General features: G+C 40.6%; 1 protein-coding gene across 1 annotated transcript in view; it reads right to left on the bottom strand.

The window, feature by feature from the left end:
• Nucleotides 1-13: 13 nt before the first annotated feature.
• The window catches only part of SMG1 (SMG1 phosphatidylinositol 3-kinase-related kinase), a 117,785-nt gene continuing 116,306 nt past the window's right edge, over nt 14-1,492 (bottom strand). The window contains exons 59-60 of the mRNA XM_006892716.1: nt 1,400-1,492; nt 14-91 (exon numbers count right to left, since the gene is read on the bottom strand). Coding sequence (XP_006892778.1) covers nt 14-91; nt 1,400-1,492 — 171 coding nt within the window. The remainder of the gene's footprint in view (nt 92-1,399) is intronic.

Below are 1,492 nucleotides of genomic sequence, written 5' to 3'. Positions count from 1 at the left end.
ACTGTCTTCCCATTCATACCCAGGCTGTCCAACCTTCATACAGCTGAGCCAAGTTATCTAGATTAGTCGCTTCCTTAATGACATAGTCAACCTGTAGAAATAGGTAAGAGAGTATTTTAAACTATTTAAAACTAGAAAAACATGATTCACTAGGAGTTACACCAATTGTTTGAGACTGTTTTTTCCAATCACTAATTCTTTAGTTATTGTCCAAAGGATAAGCAGTGCTAAGGAAAAAAGAGTAAACAGGACTTTTGCTAATCCCACTGCTTACAGGAAGGATGGGTCTCAAAGTCACAGCTCCTTAAGAGTTTTACAAATTCTTAGCTGAAGAGCATCTTATTGACCTGAAAGGTACTCTCAGAGTAAGTCAGTATTTAAGTCACAGGGGAAATGCTTAGATGCCATATGAATACAGATTCTAGGGAACTCTGGTGTCCTAGGTGTTAAGAAGCTGTGTGGCAATCCCAAAGGCACACAGTTAGAATCCACCAGCTGCTCCAAGGGAGGACTGGAAATCTCCTCCCATGTGATTTACTGTCTCTGAAAAATCCACTGGTCAGACCTGGGTAGGTTCTGACTTCACGGCATACAACTACCACGACAGATTCCAGGAAACAGTTCAACATTATGTCCTTTGACTGGGACAGCTCTAATTTTTTTTTCCTCTAAGACGACCCAGAGCCACCAGCAGGACCAAACTAAGCCCAAAATGGTCTGCTGAAGCACAAACAATGCTGCTAAAGATGTGGCAAAGCCCTCAGACTCGTCAGAGAAGATGTAAAAACTATCAGAATAAAAAGCCAGGCATCAATTCCTTTAGCCTGTCATAAAAAAGCACAAAGCCCATGGGACATAGCAGTTTGTTTTTTGTGTGTTTTTTTTAAAAAAGCAAAACTTTAAACTCAATGCTGTCAGGCCGAAACTGCCTCATAGCTGACCTCTGGCGGGTTTTCAGAAGCTATAAAGCACACGAGCAGAGACTGTCTACCGTTCTTCTTTGAAGCAGCTGGTGGATCTGAACAACCAGAGGCACGCCACCTTAGGGTTATCAGTGTATTGCTTACTCACTAGGCCACTAGAGCTCCCTGTTTCTAAAGTAAAAATACTCCTCATGCGAGTATCTTCCATGGTTTCTGACAAAGAGTGATTCTTGCCCAAAAAGAATTTAAGCCAGGTGCTAAATAAATAATATTAGAACAGTGTTGAAAAGAAAAAATTATGGATGCCAGGCCACTGGAAAATAGGATATTCATCTCAACTTTCCAAGGACACTGTATACTAAACACAAAGAATACGCATCCCATTTTTAAAAAGAAAAATGAATCAAGGCAACAGACAAGGGAATTCATTAAATTTATATTATTTTGGCAGCATGAAAATGTGTAACTTAAGTTACCTGTTCAGCAACTGACATCCTCCTATTTGGATCAACATCTCGGCCTTCCAACTTGGCTTTCACTCTCTTCCACACGCTCACTGCATAGGAGTT

Source organism: Elephantulus edwardii, unplaced genomic scaffold (assembly GCF_000299155.1).
Source record: "Elephantulus edwardii isolate Elephantulus edwardi_28Jun2011 unplaced genomic scaffold, EleEdw1.0 scaffold00117, whole genome shotgun sequence".
NCBI classification, from domain to species: domain Eukaryota; kingdom Metazoa; phylum Chordata; class Mammalia; order Macroscelidea; family Macroscelididae; genus Elephantulus; species Elephantulus edwardii.
The sequence above is the reverse complement of the archived record's forward strand: the minus strand, read 5'-3'. Positions and strand labels throughout refer to the sequence as shown.